The sequence below is a fragment of the Telmatherina bonti genome (assembly GCF_933228915.1).
Source record: "Telmatherina bonti genome assembly, chromosome: 8".
Classification (NCBI taxonomy): domain Eukaryota; kingdom Metazoa; phylum Chordata; class Actinopteri; order Atheriniformes; family Telmatherinidae; genus Telmatherina; species Telmatherina bonti.
In genome coordinates, this window is record NC_136626.1 from 31955675 (window position 1) to 31976333 (window position 20659).

Consider the following 20659-nt stretch of genomic DNA (forward strand, 5'->3'; position numbering starts at 1 on the left):
AAAAAGAGCAAGTTTCAAGGTTAAAGTTACAAGGTTCTGTATTAGTTCCTACAACGCGTTTTGTGGAGGCTGAGACAACACCGCTGTGCTTGTATATTTGTTTTACTGTTTTTCCAGTAATGTATTTAGATCGTCGTTAGGTAATTAAAGGAATATTTAGGGGTCATTTAAGGGTAAAAGTTCAACTTACGTAGAATTTCAGGTTATTGTGCGACGTAGGAAACTGAGGGCTGCCTATGTAACCGGTCTGCTTCTGCGTTGTGCTGAATAACAGATTGTGGCAACACAGCGATATCTTTGGAGGAAACCTCCATTTAATTACCCTCCAGAAGGCTGAAGGAAACAAAATAAAACAGATCACAAATCACGTGAATGTGTCCACTCCAATTCCTCTCCAACAGGAAGATTGTACAAAAGAGGAGGGGTACTGGGGATTTAAGGAATTTATAGAGGAATCAAAAGAAGAAGAAATCAAGCAGGTGCTTCTATCTTAAAGTGAACTGCAATGATTTGTAAGATCCCTTCAGGTATATTAGCTAAGATTCAGATTTAGTGAAATTCTAAATCAAGGTTCAGCCATGACCTGTTTTTATTGTGATATTTAGGTTTTACACTATTCTAGGTGTGTTTGAACTGCAGCTACAGTCTGTGTAAAAGAAAGAAAAACAATAACTTTAACTACAATAACTAATCTACATTAGATCCCCTGATAAAATCTTGCCACCATCAGCCCCCCCCCCCCCCCCCCCCCCCCCTGCCTGAAAGGACAAGAAAGTCAATAATCCTCTACAAGGGTTAAAACTTGGATGAACATTTAGTTGATTTTATTTTCTGGGGTATTTTTCAGTGTTATATAATCTAATAACACATTAATAGCTGTTGCTTTGCGCTTATAGTCGGTGGCTTTAAAGGCAGGGAGTCCTGGTCCGTAAACCGCTGAAACTCCAGTCCAGGTCTTCCAACATCCTGGTTTTTTAAAAACCACCTCTAGTTTGGAGCAGTGAAAAAGACACAGCACAGGGCAGCAGATGACCCCGGCACCGCAACGAGGAGCACAACAGTCCTCTCCAACAGATGAAAGGATGGGGGGCATCAGCAGCAGCTGAATTCAGTCGAGCAGGATCCGGGACCGAGGGGAGACCACAGCTTTCTGCTCACTCCTGGGTGACTTTTCCTGGATTTATTCCCCAGTGCACAAAAACATGCCATTTGCCAAACGGCTCGTGGAACCTCAGTTACTGTGCAGGTATCAAATCCCAAACGAGGAGGGTTTGGTTTTCGAGGATCTGGTCTCCATCAGTAATGTGGCTCTATCTCGGACCCTGCGGCAGCTGTCGGACCTGGCCAGACATGCCTGCTCCATCTTCCAGGAGCTGGAGGGCGAGCTCACATCCACCAGCCAGCGGGTCAGGGGGCTGCAGGGCAAAATTAACCAACTTCAGCTGACATCTTCCCAACTGGACCCCAAACAGGAGGCAGTGCGTGAGTACCAGACTCTCCGCCGGAGCCGCCGGGCGCGCGACTCTTCCAGAGAACCGCGCGCGGAGGCAACGCTTGCTGCGACCTTTCCCCATAAAATAATGACGTAGCAGGATAAAGTTTGTTCAGTTTGGGTCTCCCAGTGCGTCAAAAGTGTTAGGTTCATTACAGAAACAACAGTTGTGTTAAAACGGAACATTTTATTTCTTTTTCTAAAAGTAACTTTCATTAAGGAGCCATGTGTGTCCATGTCTCCGTTCTTCCCACGCAGACGGGCGTGTTACCGTCTGTCTGTCCCGACCTCATGCCAGCAGCCTCTTAAAGCAAAGCCAGCTCTCTTACCTCGCTGTTACTCGCCTCGCGAGCTGCCTTTAGACGACTTTCACGCGCACACTTCCACTTCCAGTCGTCTGAACTTTGAAGTCATTCAGCAAACTAGTAAAAACCACTTTCCCCGGGCTCTCCACTTCTCTGGGAAGCCCTTTCAAAACTTAAAATGTGTTGAACTGTTCTCGGCCGCCACAGCAAAGAATTCATTGGCTGATAACCCAGCATGCGGCCATCGCCTGCTTCTTCTAATCTCTGCGCCGCCTCCCTCGCCCTGGGGGGTCCGAGTGATATTTATGCGCGTAAACCTGCTTCAGAAAGCTGTGTACCTTTCTCCACCCCTGCCCATGTCTGCAGCTCGGACATGCCCCCCCCCCCGCGGATTTAACCCTTTTAGTTGAGGTTCAGCAAGTCCTTGCATGTTCCCCAGAGCCTTCCTGCCTCCTGTGCGCTGTAAATGGGTCATTTTGCCCAAAGGTATTTATGTGCGTAATGGACAGTTGCTTTCCACAAAGAAGGGGGGGAAATGGGCCAAAATAGCATGGCATGTTGTGATATACAGTGGAGTTATCAAAAGGTCGTATTGGTTAATAATCAGAGGGTCAAAAGCAGCTGAATTTAGCTGCTTTGGAGATCACATCAGTTGCTGTTTGGAGGTTTATTTCTTTGTTGTAAAAATGCTTATTTGCTATAAATCTTGCACAGTTGGAAAGACTGTTGCAAGAAAGATGCATCTGTGGGATGAGCTTTAGAGTTGAGTATGTTTGTAGCGCACATGACAAACTCACAAACTTTCTCTGCCAAAGCCAAGCAGCTGATTCTGCTTCTCACTCCGGTCATTTATTGGATTTGATGCCTGAAGAAATAAGACATATTTGTTAATTAATCACTTAGCTGTTTATGAAACATGGCTCTCAACAGGATATGGAACAGCCTTACGCTGCTGCTCACCTCACAAATGCCTTTTCCTTACAGATGTGACTCCATTTTAAAGAGAAACAAGCTTTTTATAGCCGAAAACCATTAAAGAAATCATCCACCAAAGCTTCAGACGTATGAACACACAGACAGGAATATGAAATGATGAGTTATTACAGTAGATCCTGCGTTCAGGGTTTCTTGTTAACTCCTTTTGCCTCAAAAAGCCTAATTACTCTTAATTGTACTTTTCTTATTAATGGTGTCAGGCGTGGCCTCCAACAACAGTAACCTCTCTCTCATCTGAATGACAATTGGTGTAAATGGAGCAGGTCGGGGCGAGGAGACCTCAGTGTGCAGTGGAGGGGGGGTTGTGGTCCTGGATGATGCAGAGGAGCACACTGCTGCAGATGCTGAATAATGCAGGAGCAGATGTTGACCAGCTTCTGTGCCCTGCGGTAGGATAAACATTCCAGCGGTGGCACCCTCTGGGGTAAAACCTGTATGCAGGCATGTTGGGTTTGTTTTTGTTTTTTTTTTAAATCCAGGATGAGAAGCTGACTCATGCGGGTTAAAAATACTTCACTTGCTGTTGCGTTTGTTTCGTCTCACGTTGAGCTTCTTGTTGTCTCTCAGCTGATTTAAGGGGTTGAATTCGTGCTGTAGGAGGAAAAAATACTTTTGGTAAGCCAGATATAAAAATCCGTCCTCGCTTTTATCCCCCTGTCTGAACTTACAGAAACACAGCAGGCGCCTGGCATATATCCCTCAGACGTGTGTTTGGACAGCTCTCTGGTGACACCTCATCAGTGTCTGCGCTGGACTCCCATCAGAGCTCTGCAGGCAGACCAGGCTCTGTAGTGCAGGACTGTGTTGGAGCACTCTGCCGGGTGTTAAGTTACACTGGCGCACCGTGCAAGGGGAGCAGTGATACTGTTGTGGCAAGTGGCCCTCCTGTTTTCTGGTCTAAGGGCGCATTGCTAGCAGTTTATATGCATTCTTTGTGCAGATTGCACTGGAGACCACTCACAATACCAGACTGGGAAACTGTTCCCCACCCCTCCTCAAACGAAGTAAACCTCAGCAGCAAACAAGACAGTAATGATCAGGATTCCTCTGTCTGGTATCCTGGTGTATCTATCGCAGTAGCGGTGCTGCAAACTGCAAAAGCGCTGTTCCTCATATTGGCTTCGGTTACGTGACGTTTTTTAATTCAGAATTAATAAATCAGAATTAAATAATTCGGAATTAACATATTCTCCTATGAGTTTACATGAACATAATAATTCTGAATGAAGGTTTACTTAAAACACGTCCTCACTTTATTCCTCTTTAGAGCGGCGGGGTGGGAAGGGTTCTGATTGGACAGAGGGTGACGTGACGTATGACGTATACCAGATATAAACAAAGTTGGCTCCCTGCTTCTCGTCTTTTCACTTGTGACTTGTAAAAACTACATAATAAGTACCAGTTTCACTGCTATTTTTATTATAAAATTGAAGTAGCAGCTCAACACGAGCATACTACTTCACTTTTTGCAACAACTGAGAAGGAGAAGAAAGATAGACCACCGAACACGGGAGGTGAAACAACGCGCGTCATCGGGACAGGACAAGGTAACGAGCATGCTCAGAACGACCAGAATTAACTTAGAGCGGAATGAAGGTTTACATGACAGAGGAATTGAATAGATCAAAATTAAAAGGTGAATAAACCAGCAGCTTACATCGGAGTTAAGTTTAATTCTGAATATAAATTAGCATTAGGAACTAAGTGTCATGGTCGTTTTTCATCAGTTTAAAGCGGAAATAACTTTTTTAAAGATTAAAGAGGAATTAAAACTCCAGTGTAAACGCACAGAATTTTACAATCCAGCTATAAAATGTCGTGTTTATTCTGAGAATCTATAGTAAATCCACAATGAGTGATTCATGATAACGCCACTATTTATCGCCGGTTCGTAATAAAGATCTCCATGACGACGATGTTGCTAGGAGACGTTTAGTTTGACCTGGAAAGTGTGATGAAGACACTTCCAGTCAAACTTTCCACCAATCAGGGAGCTTAAATTGACAGTTCAGTCAGGAGCAGCCAAAGAGCAACAAGTGAGCAGAAAGTTCTGTGTGTCTGAGAAGAAGAAAACTTTAACGGTCCTCCATGGCCGGAATAATCCACGGAAGATGGTGCCGAAAAACTGGCTGGGAAGGAGTTGGTGTGTGAGGATAGCGGGTCAATAGTCGTATAAATAAGTGTTAAAAAAGGATAAAGTGAAAATATGTGAATAGTTTCTGTTGTTTATTTCAATATGTGTTTTTTTAGGGTGTGAGAGGATGATGTGCAGAGGGAGAAAAGGCTTGTTCACTGCCGATCTGTGTGTTACGTTTCTACAAAGTTCTGTTCGTAAGAAATTCTTGTTTTATGCTGGACTGGTATTTTAAGGGTTAAACTGTCAAATGCAAATAACACACGTGAAAGATGTCGCTGCTTTTCGAAATGAGTGCAAACAGGATCTCCAGAAAGATAAATACGGCGCAGTTTTACAAGAAAACAATCGACACGGCATAAACAAAGCAGACAGGATTGATGTGTTATCTGATAGATAAGCTGTCTTCACTCATATCGCCGCTTGCAGAGACGGCTCCTGTTAACGTTTACTTAAAAAGCTTCGCCTTGCACTGTAAATGTCTGAATAAATGGTCCTAAAATCACTTTTTTCTTCGTTTGGACACATCAGATGTTTCCTCTAACAGGGATCAGGTCATAAAGTCAGCATGCTTTCTATGTTTTAAGACATGTAAGACAAGGTCACGCTCATGCAGCGAGCAGGATCCGTTTGTCATCGTGGACATCAGTAGCAAATCACCTGGAGCAGCTTAGAGCAGGAAACTGCACGTAGCTTGTTGACAGTCTTTCCCTCCTGCCTCTCATTGACCTGCTCCGTCCATTACTGTGACTCTGATGTACTAAGTGAAGCCGCATTGACGAGTCAGCGTGCGCTGCATCCCCGGTCAATACCTGTCAATGCTGGAATTTACCATCGGGCTTCAGATAATGTATGTTGTCAGTGATTGGAATCAGATTTAACAATCACGCGCTGTCGTGCTGTTCAGGTTTTATTTGTTCAGTTGTTGATTTACCCTTCATGAAGCCTAGTTTTTCAGCCTGTTTGGAATAACATAACCTAAATAAATGAAGTATATCTTCACAGCTACAATGGTTGTTTGTATGATCATGGCGTCAATGTAAATGTAAATGTTATGTACTCCTAATAGAAAACCACAAAGCCTAGTGTAAACCAGAAGATAGCAGTCCAGTTCATCCAGAGCCCCATTCTGCCAGGATTAGTTTTACCCAGAGACCACATGGAATAAACTAGAAAAACACTCGGAGAGCGAACCTCCACCAAGGGCCACAGTTCTCCCCATACTGTAATTATGTCTTCTCGTCCTATGATGAAAATTACGAAGGCCCCCTATTTTTGCATGTTCTGGATCATAGCAGAATGATTCCTATACCTGGATCAGTCTTCAGTATATTTTACAGCCTGTTGGAAGCTTGTCCTGTATTTTTTTCCCCTAAGTGCTCCGACCAGCTTTATTGGAGTTACGTGAACAAATGTAGAAACTAGCCCTATCTCACAATGTTAAAGAATCCTTTAAAAAGTTCCTGAATCCAAACGGTGATCTGAAACACCACCAAAATTAAATCAGTTCTTCCGTTTCACATTTCCAACAAGTCCGGAAAATTTCATGAAAATCCGTCCAAAACTTTTTGAGTTAAATTGAACACAAACAAAGAAACAGATAAACACCGGGACCCAGAAAACTGTCAGAACCCTCCAATGCAGCCTCTGTTGTTCCCCTAAACGGAAATATCTGATCTGCCCATTTCTGGCCGAATCACAGAGATGTCTGTTCATTAGGGCTGTGACGATATGCTTTTGTCCCGATTCGATTCGATTCCAATTTTTTTGGGTGCTGATTCGATTCAAATTGCGATTCTCACAATTCTCAGATATTGCTGATTTTTGTAGATTAAAAACAAAATAAATGTATAAAACCTTTTTTTTGCTCGTCATTTTTCTTAATTTCAATGAGGAAAAAATAACACAGTAGCCAGACCATCATTCTGCTGCTATAATGCCCAATATTACAAGTAAAAAAGATCAATAAAAACTATAAAAATGACAAAAATTTTATAGTGCATTAATTTTATTTATTTGAAAAAAAAATTGTGAAGAAAAAAATCCAGATATCCGATTTTTCGATTCGATTTTCCCACGCCTACTGTTCATATTGGGTTAGTTTTATCTCAAGACCTTGGGGTTCAGCAAAATATAGCAGGTGATTTACGGGGGAATTATTAGTTCATAGATGAGCAACATGACCGGTTCACATGGGATTAACATCACAGACCTGTTATTATGACAAATGACATCCGGTCCCTACAGGTAAAACTGATCCTGTCAGAATGGGGCTTAGGATGAAGAACTGTGCAGAAAAACAAAAACAAAACATAGACCATAGATGGAGGTGTCCATTATCAACGACCACTGATGGCTTCCTGAGTTGCTTACCTGCGTAACACCTACGGGTCAAATCCAAAAAATCATGACGTGGAAAAAAAAGTTTTCTACATTTATTTGTTTTTTTAGTCTACAAAAATCTGCAATATCAAAGAATTGTGAAAATTGCAATTTAAATCGAATCGGCACCCAAAAAATCTAAATGAATCGAAAAGCAAAAGGATATGGTCACAGCCGTAGTGACACCTCTATCGGTGGTCGGAGTCAGCAGAGTCGCTGCTATCATATGAAGTTGAGTGGACGGTTGTGTTGTTGTGTGTTTGTTACATTCCCATACAACTACATAGGTGGAGAGTTTCTCCCTGTTGCTTTGGTTTGTGTCATGTTAGTGTTGCTGCTTCCTTGTATGTGCGGACATCTTCTGTCTGCTCCATGAAGAGGTGAAAGGAACGTAGAGGACGAGATGAATCGAGACTTCACACAAAGACAGGGAATATATCGTTGTAACTCGGATCAAGAGCTTCCAGCTTTCTTTTCTCTTTCATTACCAGAACTACGGGCATACTTGTGCAGGTCCAGACAACCTGATATACAACCCCGGCTAATTATAGTGCAGATTTCAAAGACTTTGCTCACTCATTCCTGCAACCACCTCCTTTTCCCAGACCGGCACTGAAGTAACCTTCACAGCCTTGATGCTGCTACTCGCTTGCATTCACTTATCATATATTTGATGTGGCTTCTGTCTGCTTCCATGGTATGTAAATGAAAGCTTCAAACACACCAGCTTTCACCGTGTTAATAATGTGGCATGGGAACTAAGTATCTCTGCACCTCCGTCTCTGGTGAGCTGTCTGGCCTGGATCCAAAGTGGTTTTCCTGCTGAAGCGTACGATCAAGTGAAGCATTCCAGAAAACCAGGAAACCACACTTCTGGGATGTAGCGCACTCCTTCAATTGGTCGGTGTCATTCAGGGCAGAAACCGGACGCTTTATTTGTTTATAAAGAGGAGGTGTTTCTTAGCTTTAGCTTGAGGGAAATGTGTGACTTATTACACCTTACATTTTTGTGGTTGGACCCTCCACAAGAGCAAGGGCTCCTTGTGTGAGTGTGTCCAGCCGTCTCACATCTCTGCTGCGTTTCTGTGTACTTTCAGCTTTGTAAGGTGACATTCATTCCACTTTTCTGACACATATATGTGAAAATAAGCAAGACGTATTCGTTTTTTTATGCTGTAGAAATCAGGCTCCATGATAAGATACGTTCCCGCGCTGAGGCGTGTCTGAATGTCAGGCCCCCTCCCTGCACACACACTTATTAAAGAAATTTCCTCAGCAGTCATTCCTCTTTATGGACTTCTGATTGTCGAGCTGGGACAGCAGGAACACAATTAAAGCCTGTCTTGAAATAGAGGTGGGGGCCAAAGTCGTCCACCCCATGACCTCAAAAGCCTGCTGACCTCTCCTACCCCCCCCCCCCCCCCCCCCCCCCCCCCCCCACCACCACCACCACCACCACCACCACACACACAAAAGAGCAAACACACCCGCCCCCCATTTTGTTTATCACTTGCCTTTTAAAGACTTGACTGGCCAATTAGAGTGGATTTAACGTTTGACATGATAGCGGATTTCCGCAGGTCAGCAGACCTGGTCTGGCCTGGTTGAACTGTCAGAGTCGACTCAATAAAGCAAACAAAGACTTCAGTCTGATGGCTGAAGAGAAACTGAGGCATGAACCTGCTTACTGGTGTTGTCTAGTCCCTCTCTTCCTCCAGTTTATGATTACTGACTCAGAGCTGTCTGCAGCGAGATCGCCTCGCATACAATGGCCGTTGTTTTGTTATCAACATGACACTCCCTTCATCAAAAAATCCATAGCAAGGAAGAAGTTGGCTGTTCTTTATTTTTCAACATGTCCAGCCTTCTGTCTGCACCCACATGCAGACACCAAGAGCTGCACAGATCAAACAAATACCTGCCCGAGTCAAGTTAAGCCAACTTTACTGCATTTTACAACACTTGGCTGCGTTTTTTTCCATGGTAAGCTGGGGAAATATTGACAGCTCAGAGGGCTGTAAAGCCATTGTCGGCTGCTCTTTGTCTCGCTGCTATTTCAGCCCACTTGGGTCAGTTTCCTATCTTCATTCCAGAGGTGTATAAAGTAGAAGTCCTGCCGTGTTTTTGGATCTACTGATGCTTTTAGAACAGGTGTTTTCCCTAACAGGCTCCATTCCCTAACAGAGCTGACTAAATTCACCTGGTTTAGTGACTGGTTGGAAAGGACTTCCGCTTTCTACACCTCTGCTTTAGATTACATGATGTCCCACATGTGTCACAAAGACAGGTTTAAATGTTACGCAACAGCATGCATCTCTGGATCAGAAAACGTCAGATGAGCGGTGCTGTTGTAGTCCACGTGTCTGGTGATGGATCTGGGATGTTGAGTCACATCTTCAGGAATATAAAAGCTTCATTGCTTTTCAATAGTTAGCGCTACATTGTGAATATTTCTTCTCATGGAACGTTGAATAAAGAGGATAAAGGCATAAAATGTGAGTTAGAGAGACTTTCTGCTTAAAAGCTGGGGTAGGTAATCCTGCTCAGAGATGTTTATTATGTTTATTATGTATTGCACAGTGCATGTGGCACAGATAGCAACAGAGGTTAGCATGCTAACTAGCTAGCACATGACTAGCTAGCAAATTATTTATCCTTAACGCATAAAAGCCTTTCTCATGCTGCAGACATACTGAAGGTGCATATAGAAGTTGAGAGACCATGCCTGGAGTTATTTATTTGTAATGACAGTATCTTGAGACGTCTAGTTGATTTTTTTGCTGTCTCACAAAGCCATTTTTTCCATCGACACATTTTCCTTAGTCGCCTGAGAAATCAGCCTTTTCTTTACTTAAACCTGAGGTAGGTAATATTGCTCAGAGATATTTATTTTACTCTTGAACTCGTAAATTCGTGAACTGGTTCCTCGTCCTGATAATAGTCTATACATTTTGTAATCATGAACAATAAGAAATATAGTTACACCCCTCAGTTTGCTGTAAATCTGTAAAAACTGTGACCAATTCAAACGTTCGGACCGAAATGAAGTTGTTCATTTTTTATACTTCGTAAGCTTCTTCTCCCTGTTCCCCCCCCCCGCAGCGCATACCTGATAGCCACACCCTGCATATAAATAGTTAGGATGAACATACAAAGTAGTGAAGAAGAAACTCGGAAGGTAAACAGGGCTGAGAAAATGCAGGAAGGGATTTCCCGACCCGGCTCGGTTTATTTGCCTCCTGCATAACAGCCGAGAAAGAGAAAATCGTTGGTGGAAAAAGCTGCAAATAAAAAAGCCTTGGATCATGCAGGGAGCAAAACCAGAGGGGGAGGAGCCAAGACAGGGCGCCACTTTCACATCTTGCTAGTTCCTAAACATTACCTACCCCAGCTTTAAGAGGAAGGAAACGTGAATATGGAGTCTTTGCCATGCAGGTGTTTAGACTGGGATCTGACAGGAATGTGACCTCCCTTCACCTTGCCTCTGTGTACAAGCTCATATACCAGCCAGGTTGAGTAAAAACAGCCTTTCCATCCATCATCTCACCATCATCTAAGTGGTGGAGCATTAGGAAGCACCTGTTGGACATGAGGGTGTTTGGAAAAGGGGGTAAATGTGAGGTAGTGGATTCACAGAGTTTTTTGTCGTTTCCATATTTGCTTGTTGCAAATCTTTTTAAATCTTTTAAAATACTCAAGAAAACCACACAGAGATCTGCTGCAGCTACAGCACACTGTATGTTAGTCGTAAGTCTATAAACATCAGGCCATTTGTGGTCCATCTGTTTTTTGTTGTTGTTGTTTTTTTGCTTTTTTTATGTGAAAGTGCAAGTAGAAGCTAAACCCTTTTATTCCCAGTCAGCATGTTGATATTATGTTTTCAGGACAGCCTCAGTTGTCAAATTGTGAAGCTACAATGATGTAAAATGAATGTAATAAATGAATACAGCACAATAACAGCCGACCAAAACCACAAAATGGGACTTTGTAGAAATAACAAACCTAATATCCTCAGAAAAAGGAACTCCAAAGTAGCTGGTTTTTTGTGCCTCTGTGCATCAAAAACATCTTCATTCCAGCCATAGAGGACCATTATTTTTACTTATTTTCAGAGAAACGTAGAACTTTCTGCTATCCTGTTGATCTTTGGCTGCTTCTGATTGGACATTACTGTTAATTTAAGCTCTCTGATGGGTGGAAAGTTTGACTGGAAGGCTCTTCATCATCATTTTTGGGTTAAAATAGATGTTGCTTCACAACACAGTCAGGGTTTTTCCTTAAATTATGTAAATGTGATAAATAAGGGTAATCATGGATCTCTCATTATGGATTTACCATATAGAGTCTCCGAATCAACACTACTGTGATGGACTGGCGACCTGTGACTTGATTGCTGGGATAGGCTTCAGCTTCCTTGCGATCCTGAATCGGACTAAGCGGGATAGTAAATGAATGAATTAATAAACCCTACATTTGGTGGCAAGAAGGATATAAACGCCTGGGAAACGTCTATTGTTCACCATAACAGAGTCACACACGAACATCCTAAGATGCTTACGTTGGTGTCAGCCATAGTTCTCAGTAGAACTCCTGTTTTGGTGAAGTTCTTAGGGTTAAAGAAGTTTCAGTCTGAAAATATCACCAATTTTTCCTTTTTCTGTCCCGCTGACGGCAAGAGACTTTCTGATAAGCTCTCTTCTGATCTCCTCAGAAGACTTGTGTCATTTCAGTCCACACTCCCTCCTCGTGGTCTTATCTGCTTCCTGCTTCCTCAACCATCCTTTAGGCCTTCTCTTGTCACACTGGATTTTAGCTCAGGAAAGCAGCCTGTGACAGTGAAGGAGTGTTATACGAGCGTGCATCGCTAACCTGGAGACCGAAGTCTTGATCATTTTTGTTTCGCCAACATTTCATCACTTAGGAAGCAGGTTGCTTTAGTCCAGTAACCCGATGGACACATGGGACACATACACTCACCGGCCGCTTTGTCAGGTCCACCTTACTAGTACCAGGTAGGAACCCCTTTTCCTGCAGAACATCCTTCATTCTTGGTGATTCAACAAAGTGTTGGATACATTTTGCTCCATATTGATGTGAGGCATCACACAGTTGCTGCACATTTAACCTGTAAAACTAAACAATTTCTCAGGAACACAAGCGTGTAACTCTGTGGAGTAAATGGTCATCGACAGCTCATCCTTTAAATGATTAATAGAGATTTTCCAGGCTTTTGTATCCCGTCCAGGAGGTTATCAATCCAGTCAGAAAATGCAGCATTTATTCAGAGACTCTTTATGGTAAATCCACCATGAACGATCCATTATAACACCGAGAACTGCTTGGAGTTTAAGGGTTAATAAGACCAGTCTGCTGTAGTTGTAGCAGATCTGTGTGTAGTTTGATGGGTTAATAAAGTGTCTAGTCAGAACTGGACCCAACTGGTCCCATGCCAACACTAATGTCAGCCCTCTCAGGTCTCTGGACAGAAGGATGTCCGCTCTATGACTATCCTGGTTAAAGAAATAAAAAAGAGAAAGTATGTTTCAGCCTGATCCTTTGCTAACCCTGACCAGGCTGGTTTGTTGTGTAAACAGACTAAACTATGAGTGAAAGTAAAAATTTTAAATGAATAAATAAAAGACAGAATATGAGTCTCAACCATGGAGGTCAGATGACTTTTAAGCCACTTCCAGCTCATCGCTCTGACTTTTCCCTCTCCCTTCTTTACACGCTGCTCTTCTGGGACGATTCTCCACCATCTTGCCAGTACTTTCTGTGCCTCTACTCCCTCAGGCAGTTTTTATACTTTCTGCCTCTCGTCCGACTCCAAGTTCTCTCTCTCTCTCCGAGTCTCTCTCTATCACCCTTCTCAGTATCCCAGTTTCTTATTTTGGGATTCAGCCAGTCCTGCTCCCAGCAGCCCCACTGGGAAAAGACCATCCTGCTACAGCAGCAAAAAAGTGCTGTGCCATAAAAATGGATGACCTTCATTATGTGCTTTTTTTCAGTTCACAGTTCTAGGAATTAATCATTTTCTGACCGCCAATCACCCCCCTCCTCCCCCGGAGGACTGAAGCTTTGTACTCAAACTAAATCTGTTTGGTTTCGTTTCTGCTTCGTTTTTTTGCGAGACTATAATCCAAGCTTATGTTCTCCCAGTCTGCAGAACCTCCCAGCAGTGAAATGAGCAACCAAGCATCCCTTGGCTCAGTTTATTTATCAGTAAATCCTTTTGGTTTCATTCTGATTGTTGCTGCTTCAGATTTCCACTCTGTCCACAGCTTTGCTTCATCATGTCTAATAGTGACTAAAACAGGAAACTCTATCAATGCGTCCACCCTGATTCCCAGAAATGGATTCTCACCCTGAAAAAAGGCTCCAGTTACCAACATGAAAGCTGCAGCTCGCTGCTCACTGGGGAGATCTGATTTGCAGGGAACTTCCACTGATATCCGAGCACTGAAAGCACTGAATGAGGTGGTGTTTTGTTGCAGCTGAAACTCTCAGACTCCACCTGTTTAGATCTCAGCATCTAGCACTGCAGCGCAGGGCTCAAATATTCCCACACCACGCCAGATCTCCAGCAAGACATTTAACGACTTGATGTGTGCTCTAATGTGGATTTCGTCACTGTTAGGAGGCATTCGATCCTTAGGTTTAAAAACAAGAGGTGCCACTTATGTCTACCAATCATTCTGTTTGTTTGTACTTTTAGTAATATCGATCAATCCCCTTCGAAATGTCTCGTCCGAAATATCTTTTTAAAATCTGGTCAGCCGGACAAGATTTTTTGAGAACTGAAGCTTGTGGGTTAAACAATGTTCAATGGAAACAAACAGCTGTAGTTTGTTTAAACTTACAAATATCTCTTTCATTTTACGAAAGGCAGCTTACGACCACATGAGTCCAGGTCCTGCTGAAAAACTAAATGACTTCGTAAGATGTTTAAATCTGGACTGAATGATTCTGCAGAGCATGAAGATTAATTAACACAGTTTATGATTCATGATACCTTTGTTTTATTGATGAACATGTATTCAGGGCTCATTTAATTTATTTACATATCGTTTGCATCTAGAGCACATCAGACCTGGGGTCAGGTCCAGAAAGTAGCCCACACCTACCATTCATTCATTTATTAATTATCCTAACTGCTTAATCCATTTCAGGGTCGCAGGGAAGCTGGAGCCTATCCCAGCAGTCTTTGGGCGATTATTTTTCAAATGAATAAAAACATTTCATATTAAAATTTTTGTCATTTTTATAGTTTTTTTTTATACTTTTCTTCTTGGGCATTATAGCAGCAGAATGATGGTCTGGCTACTGTGTTGTTTTTTTCCTGATTGAAATCAAGAAAAATGACGAGCAACAAAAAAAGTTTTATACATTTTTTTTGTTTCTAATTTACAAAAATCAGTAATATTGAAGAATTGTGAGAATCGCAATTTATATCAAATCGGCACCAAAAAAATCAGAAATGAATCGGGACCAAAGCGTATCGTCACAGCCCTAGTGAAACTCTACCATAGCAATCTATGTTTACTGTACACACAAGACACAAAGAAGTAGTCGATCCATCAGTTGTCAAGTGGAGGAGTAACATCCATTTGTTGTGTGCTCTGCAGCTTTTGATGTTTGAAATTGGAAACATGAAGTAAAGTAAAATTATATTTGGGACAAACCCTGATTTAAATCCCCATCAAAGCCGTTGTAGGGTTTTGTGATGCTTTGCCCAGTCTGTCCTGGCAGCCTCTCTTCCCCGGGCACCATCTTCCACAGAGCAACATAATTTCAGGCTCATGCTTCATTTTTCAGAGGCAGAATCGTACATCCATCAGATCGCCTTGTTTTCCACACTTTCCAAAGGAGCAATGATTAAGCTGTGGTGGTTAAACTGGTGACAAAGAGGGGAGCTAAGAGGCAAAACAAATGTCTGGCTTTTTTGTTTTTTGGAAAGTTTGAATAGTTTAGGTGAAAACTTGTAATAAAAAGAGATTGGCAATCTTAAAATCTAGATTTACAGTGTGGTTTTGACTTCTCTGCACCGTCAGACCCTGGAGAAACAGTTCCTGGAAATAACTTTTTATGGCGAGTCGTTCATGGGAAAAACGAGAGCTGCTGACCGCTGTTGCATCACAGGACTCATGGAGGGTCAGCCTGCCTGTGGTGCGCTCACATCCCTTTATCTCAGGCCGGTATTCCTTCCCTCAGGCTGTACCTGAAGCAGTAGCTGGTTGTAGCAAACAGAACATTACTGGCTGAAAAGCCCCATCTGTTGCCCACCGGGCTGGGGAAGGTGTCTTTCATTAGAGACACGGACTTTCGTTTAAAGCCCACTGTACTGCAGGAAAACTCCTAACTCTAACCAGACATCAGTGTTTGTGTAATGTTTCCCTTTAACTGTGAAAAACTAACTAAAAGAACTTTTCTTTTGTTATTTTGGTAAAACCTCTGATTTGTGTCTCAACAGAGGGAACTCATGAGGTCTAAACCAGTGTGTGTCTCTCCCTGGGAAAATTAGATCAAGTCATTAGATTAGGACCGTGTCATTTGTATCTGTGGGAAGCTGCTGCAGTATTTTGATGTCTACATTAGCTCTCAGTCATATGAGATGGATAGCTGTGGCGGATTAGTACAGGTACAAAACATTTTCTATTTAGAATAGGCAAATCACCTACAGCGGTTTTACTGCACTCCACACACTGCGTATTTGACTAGGTACACCTTTAAAGCAGCCCAGGTCACGTTTACTTTAAACTGGCTAAAAATTCCTGCTTTGTGCAGTGAAGCATCACTTGTTTTCAGACTGGTCAGCTGTATCACGTGCAGCATAGAAGACCTTGCACATGTTGAGAAGCACCAATTCTAACATGTAGCAAACCAAAATGACAGAGAAATTCAACTAGAAGACTCTACTAAGCATCCAGATGAAACACAGTTCAAGCTCTGAATATGGGAATTTAACAAAAATGTTCAAACTGTCCACTTAAAGCTTCTGCTCGTTTCTCCACTTTAAGTGAAACCACACAAACACGTTGTCAGATGGGAGCGGAGACTCTTCTGGTTACAAAGACGTCTCTCTCATCGCTGTAGGACAAACACTTTTGCTGTTTTGTGGTCAAAAGTTTTATTTCACCTAAAATCCACTGAAATGAATCATGTGGACCTGCTTGTTTCCATGGAGATGAAGGTCATGCTGGTTTCCATGGAGATGAAGGTCATGCTGGTTTCCATGGAGATGAAGGCCATGCTGGTTTCCATGGAAATGAAGGTCCTGCTAGTTTCCATGGACATGAAGGACCTGCTGGTTTCCATGGAGATGAAGGTCATGCTGGTTTCCATGGAGATGAGGGCCTGCTAGTTTCCATGGAAATGAAGGTCCTGCTAGTTTCCATGGAGATGGTCCTGCTGGTTTCCACAGAGATGAAGATCCTGCTAGTTTCCATGAAGATTAGAAGACCTTCCATGATGAAGGACCTTCTGGTTTCCACGGAGATGAAGGCCTGATAGTTTCCATGAAGATGAAGGTCCTGCTAGTTTCCATGGAGATGAAGGACCTGCTGGTATCCATGAAGATGAAGGACCTGCTGGTTTCCGTGGAGATAAAGGTCCTGCTAGTTTTCATGGAGATCAAAGAATCTTCCATTGAGATGAAGGTCTGCTGGTTTCCACGGAGATAAAGGTCCTGCTAGTTTCCATGGAGATTGAAAGGACCTTCCATGATGAAGGCCTGCTGGTTTCCATGGAGATGAAGGTCCTGCTAGTTTCCATGGAGACTGAAAGGACCTTCCATGATGAAGGCCTGCTGGTTTCCATGGAGATGAGGGAAGTTTTGTCGTATTCACCCTTCCTATCATAAACTATGTCAGTGTTCACTTCCTTTTGGATCCTCATGGTGTTTCTAAGGTGAACGTGGGGTCTGTGGGTGGACTAGATCCTGGCTCAGACCTTCTATAGAGGCGTCCGTCATCTGAAGGCTTCATGATATATTTACCTGTGAAAAACCTATGTTAAGAGACCTGAAAAACACTGCTCAGGTTAACTTTTTTAGTGCGTATTTTTACAAGGTACCTTATCTTGTAAAACTCTGTTTTTTGTGTCTCTACTCTGTAGAGGCTGATTTATTCTGATGCAGAAAGGATGAAGAGACAAAGAGCCATTCCTGCAGTTCCCACCAGCTGATCCGTGGAAGCAGAAGTGTGTCAGATGATCCCTGTCAAAAAAAGTCAACAATACACAGAAACACGTCTGACAAAGATACAGACATACACACACTGGTGTGAATGAAGTGAAGAGTGGGCCGTGAATGACTGGTGCACTCGAACAGAGCAGCATTGGGGGGAAAGTCTTGCGGCTCTCTTTGTGCAGGCGAGCTGCACGCCAGCTGGCTGGCTGCTGGGAAGTTTGTGTGACTCATTACCACTCCAATGAAGGGCACAATGCAGGGGCACACTTGTCTCCTGGCCTCCCGTCTTCACCTAAACACCAGTCCAGCGTCACGGCTCTCATGCTGAGATGATGCCTCCGAGCTTCATCATCCAGCGGCCAATCAGGGCCGGAGATCTCAGTCACATGGTCACTTTAAATGAGGATGTCAGTCAGAAGTCTCCATTCACATGATGTCTACACGGTTACCTTGACAGCACTTCCTTGAAAGGGAGAAATGTCCCGGTTGAAGCCATTTGGCGGGACACATTGATGACTATTGATCTGAATTCTTTCACTACGTGTGTCCTTAAAGCGTGCCTCTGTAGGTTTTTATTGGCCCCCCCTGTTTGTTTGCTCCCGAGCTGAACTCCATGGTGACAGAAATGCCTCATTTGTCTCCCCGATGATGTCTGTTCATTTCCATCATAAAGCTGTTGCTCTTTTTGTTTCGCCTCCTTGTTAGCCGGAGCAGGCCGGACTCTGAGGCGGGGGAGCTGGGTGGGTTTTAGAGGTGAGGCAAAAAAGAAAAAAAAGAAAAGAAAGAAAAAGGGAGGCTTCATCCTGATAGAACAACACATAGTAATGAAAAGCATATGCTGCATGTTGCTGGAAATGCCGGTTGTAGACGGAGAGCTGGGATGAAACGCAGCGAATGGGAGCTGCCGTGTTATTCCGAGCTTAGGAACATAATAAATACTCAACTGCATACCCAGGCAGATTAGAACGACTTAGCAAAAGCAACAACAATTTCTCTGTTTTTCTTCGCCCTCACTGTGTGTGCAGGGTTGTTGGGCATTTCGCTCAGATCAGGTTCACCCTCTGTCTGAATGTGGGAACCTGGAAGACAGTGCCGGGGCCATCTGTGACTCTGCAGATGGCCCCGCTTGTTAAAGTGGGCCACGATAGCACCCTGTCGTTTACTCTAGGAAGGGACAATGGAGATTACGGGTGTCTGATCTCTCCGTCTGAGGACGGCGGGACACAGGGAGGGGCTTCGTACCCTGATCTTACAATCACAGCTTCAGTTTCTAACATCAAGGAATTATAAAATGCAAAGTCACTGAGAAAGACAATGCAAGTCATCGCACACTGAAAAGCAGAGTTGGAGGGGTTTTTTGTGGCCAGTTGGCTCTCAGCAGCGCTGCCTTTTGTTACGCTTTAAAGAAGAAGGTAATCATTTACCGAGGCCAAAACCGGAAAGTCCGAGACTAAAAAAGGTTTTGTCTTTTTTTCTTTTTTTTTATTTTCACCGTTGTTTCAAGGCGTTCTCTGTGAAGCACATTCCTTCAGTCTCTTCAGCGTTGCTTGATTTTTGTTGATGTTGGTAACTTGCCTGAGAAGGATCCGTGTGCTTACCCAGCAGGGCTGTTAGAGCCAAACATACTGACAGAGAAATGAGAATCTTTTCCTTCACAATCATGCAAACAACTCAGAGTAAGCCGCTTGCATCAGCGTGTGGAGTATAGAGACCTTTTAAAAGAACGCCACTAGATCGCCGTCACCACCAAGCTTTATCACTTGTGCTATTTTTGCTATCTTTTTACCATTTTTCCAGACATTAATTGGCTTAAATTGGCAGAAATGTTCAACCAGCTGCAGCCAAAGATCAATAAATGAGCAGAAAGTTCTGTTTCTGTCTGAAAAGAACAAACTAATGCTACTCTATGGCTGGAATGAAGCCAAAAAGATGTTTTTGAAGCATGGCTGAGGTGGGGTTGTTTTGGTTAGGATTGTAGGTAAATAGCTGCAAAAATAACCATAAATAACATAAACCAGATGGATGATAAAGGTTTTTCCTGAAAGCCAAAACCTAAGAGAATATTATGCAAATGGTAGAAGGTTTGCTCACTGTTGATCTGTGTGTTATTTCTACTGGGTAATGTTGGTAATAATTTCTGTTTCCTTGTTCTGGTCAGTCATTATGATGCTGTATCCATCAATCCATTCAGTTTACATCATTTTAGCCTCATACTCACCTGAGACGGTCCTGTTTCCTGACAGGGATTAAAAGCTTGAGCTTCTACAAGCATTTTTACGTTAAACGAACAAATAAGTGGACAAAAATATCAAAAAAAGTTTGGAGTTTAAAGGGTTAATTCATATAACATGCATGCTTGTGCAGTCATGCTCAGTAAGCCACTTGCATGAGTTTGGGGAGTACAGAGACCTTGTAGCGCTCTTTAAGCACAGACGTATGTGTGCATCTTCATACTGGCAGGGTTCAGCCTCACCTCCTGTCCTCCCAGCATGGTGGTGGTTAGTTAAAGGAGCGTGCGTTAGTAAGCGTTGGTTAGTTAAAGGAGCACTCATCCTGATCTTATTAAGATGTTTGCCAGCTTGTGAAAGTTTAAACTGGTTCTGACTCCAAGTTGCCTCATTAAGCAGCTGATGTGGCTTCATGTCAGGTTATTTATCAGGATGTGAGGGAAACTAAATACAAGCGGCGTGATGCGTCTCCCCGTTAGGATGATCTGGAGTGCAGATAACATGTTTTTTTTTTTTTGTTTTTTTTTATGTGTGGGTTTTGGCAGCACAATGAATTTTGCGCTATTGCACAACAATTACTTGACTGATTCGTCTTCCCACTGCTTTTGTTTTCCTGACCTTTGCCCTGAAGAATACTTTAGAAACCTGATATGTTGGGAAGGACTGAAGACTAAGGTATCCTAGAGGGATTTACTTCTCCGTTTAAACCCCCCTCATCCATGAAACACCTCATAATTTATGAGGATATTCATGTGAGGGAGTAAAACAACCCCAGAGAGTCTGTGAGGCGGCTCTACGTGGGTCATCTCCAGGCATTCTGGTTGTAGTTTACTGCAGTACTGAATGGTGCAAATCTCTGATTGGCTACTTGATCATTTCTGATCTTTGTCCTTCATAGAACAAGTTCTTCAGAGTGCCAGGCGAGGATGTTTGGGT

At 43.0% G+C, this 20659-nt stretch overlaps 1 protein-coding gene across 1 annotated transcript in view; it reads left to right on the forward strand.

The window, feature by feature from the left end:
• Nucleotides 1-1202: 1202 nt before the first annotated feature.
• Nucleotides 1203-20659, forward strand: part of nhsa (Nance-Horan syndrome a (congenital cataracts and dental anomalies)) — a gene marked incomplete at its 5' end in the record, with an annotated part of 80712 nt that continues 61255 nt past the window's right edge. Inside the window, one exon of the mRNA XM_079245439.1 lies at nucleotides 1203-1482. Coding sequence (XP_079101565.1) covers nucleotides 1203-1482 — 280 coding nt within the window. The remainder of the gene's footprint in view (nucleotides 1483-20659) is intronic.